Raw genomic sequence first — 2,500 nt, 5'->3', positions numbered from 1 at the left:
CTAGATTTTAATTGCAATGCATATCTTCAAAGGCCTCAAGGTGAGTTTTACATCCACTTCAGCGTGCGCTAAAATTTTATTCCGATATATATTTTTACTGATTGTTTTGTTCATATATCATTCGCCCTGACGTTTTTCATTCTTAAAAAATGCACATCTTTATAGGCTTTTGATTTTTTTTTGCTGAAGGGGTTTGTTCACGCGTCGTTCACGCTGAAAAGCATGTTGATAACGCATATCTTTATAGGCTGTGAATTTGTTAATATGTCATTCGCATTGATTTATACAGCATTTTATGTGTAAAAGCACTTTTTTTTTTCCTGGCTGTCGACCGTGTTTTTCTGATTCATGGAGTGATAAAAGAGGCATCATATAAAAGCATTAACATGTCAACAAACCTGGCTATATCTAATATTCAGATTTATTTTCTAGAAACGTATGTGTTCATGTGCAAAGTAGATAATGCCTCATTTGAGTATTTAAATGCATTACTTAATCTATTAATAATTTATTTAGCTCTAATCGCCTGGGCTGTTTTGCCTTCAATTAAAACAATTTAAATATTGCCTAAAAATTAAAACATGGTCATACTTTGTTTCTAAACCTGTATGAATTACTTTCTTTTCACTGAAGACTAAAGACGATGTTTCGAAGAATGTGAGTAATATTGTTATTTTGTTCAAAAAAAGTAAAAAAGATGAGACAAGTTTCTTGAAATTTCTTGAAAAATAAATCTGAACATTAGATGATTAGCCAGATCCAAAATTCTTGTTAAATGTTTAATGAGTTAAAAGTTTTTATGAAATTATGATATTATGATATTTTGCATATGTCCTTTTCATCATATATAAAAAATAAAAAAATAAAATAAATAAATGTATAATAAATAATACTCTTTTCAGTATGTTTTAAAATTAGAATATATATATAATACATGATAAATAAATATAAATATATAATACATAAATATTACATTTGACATAATTTGTAAAATATTGCATAAAATATGACATAAAATGCGACGAAATATTACGTACATAAATTAAATCCCAAATATAGACAGGAATGCAACTCTAAATTTTAGTGCATGCTGAAATTGAGATAAAAAACACAAATAGATATAAAGTGCATTTTGGATGTTTTTTTCGTTACAAAGATTTCAAGCTCTTGTCTCACATTTCGTTCCTCCGTTTTCTGATGCGCTTTCCACCAGAGCAGCCTCTTCCCGATGGACGAGTGAAGGAAGCTGTTTCCCGCCGCCTCGTTTCCCTCGTTCATCTCCTCTTCCTCGCTCTCCTGCTGGAGAGAGATCGATAAACAGAAACGGATTCGGTGAAATGAAAACACGTGTCACGGAGCAGCCCGCGAACGAAGACGCAGAAGATGATGAACGATCTTAATGGAGTCATGAGATGAAAACGACAACGTCATCGATCTCTCTGTGAACTCGGATTTACGGCGACAAGAAAATCAGGAAATCATACTGAATCAATACGCTCATGAATGAGAGCTCTATAAACCAATCAAACCAACATTGTATATTGTTATATCATATACGTCTTCACAGCGGTGTTACTTTAGTTTGCTTGAAATAATTAATATTTTGAATTCGATTTTGTTTTTTTTATTTTTATACGCGTTTTAAATGTTTTGTAAATGTTGTTTGTCATTTGTAAAAGCATTCGTAGTTACTTTTTATTTTTAATTATAATTAAAATTTGAATTATACCGTTATATTTCAATGCAAACATTTATTTCATTTAATTTAACGAAAATATTTGAAGTTTGCAAAAGTATTTTAGCGCAACAACATATAAGTTATATATATATATATATAAATATATATATATAACATATATATATATTTATTGTTTTATTATTATTTATATATATATATATATATATATATATATATATATATATATATATATTATATATATATATATAAATATATTTATATATATTTATTTTTATATATTTTATATTTATTTATTTTGTAGATATATATATATATATATATATATATATATATATATATATATATATATATATATATATATATATATTTTTTTTTTTTTTTTTTTTTTTTTTCAGTCCAAATAATACTTAAAATGCACTTTAAAGTATTAGTACTTTCTTGACTTGGAGTCACATCAGGCTCACCATGATCATGGGATCTTGCAGCCACAGACGGATCAAGGTGGCCAGAGTGTAGTACAGCACCAAGAGCATGATGGGATTGACAAAATGATGCCAGTTCAGACCGCTGTTGACGGCAAGCTTCCAGGTGGAGGAACAGTCGGTCCGAACGATGGAGGAGATGCCAAACAAACTGTGGAGAGAGAAAGTAACCCGGGTCAGTTTGCTTGAACGATATCAGCTTTATTCCGCTCTTTACTCTAGCTGTGACCGGGACAGAAACGATCACGTGACCGCAGCCCATGTTTTCCAAGGGAAAAACAGGAAGTGATGCGGAAAGCGCTGGCTGTCAGCGCCGCTA

At 30.2% G+C, this 2,500-nt stretch overlaps 1 protein-coding gene across 4 annotated transcripts in view; it reads right to left on the bottom strand.

Annotated features, from left to right (window-relative positions):
* Positions 1-2,500, bottom strand: part of LOC122335699 (piezo-type mechanosensitive ion channel component 2) — a 78,322-nt gene that overhangs the window by 46,524 nt on the left and 29,298 nt on the right. For all 4 annotated transcript variants that reach the window (XM_043233548.1, XM_043233550.1, XM_043233549.1 and 1 more), the window contains exons 8-9: positions 2,164-2,332; positions 1,177-1,299 (exon numbers count right to left, since the gene is read on the bottom strand). In XM_043233548.1, coding sequence (XP_043089483.1) covers positions 1,177-1,299; positions 2,164-2,332 — 292 coding nt within the window. The remainder of the gene's footprint in view (positions 1-1,176; positions 1,300-2,163; positions 2,333-2,500) is intronic.

Source organism: Puntigrus tetrazona, unplaced genomic scaffold (assembly GCF_018831695.1).
Source record: "Puntigrus tetrazona isolate hp1 unplaced genomic scaffold, ASM1883169v1 S000000846, whole genome shotgun sequence".
In the NCBI taxonomy this organism is placed as follows: Eukaryota; Metazoa; Chordata; class Actinopteri; order Cypriniformes; family Cyprinidae; genus Puntigrus; species Puntigrus tetrazona.
This window is presented reverse-complemented; position numbering and strand designations above follow the sequence as displayed.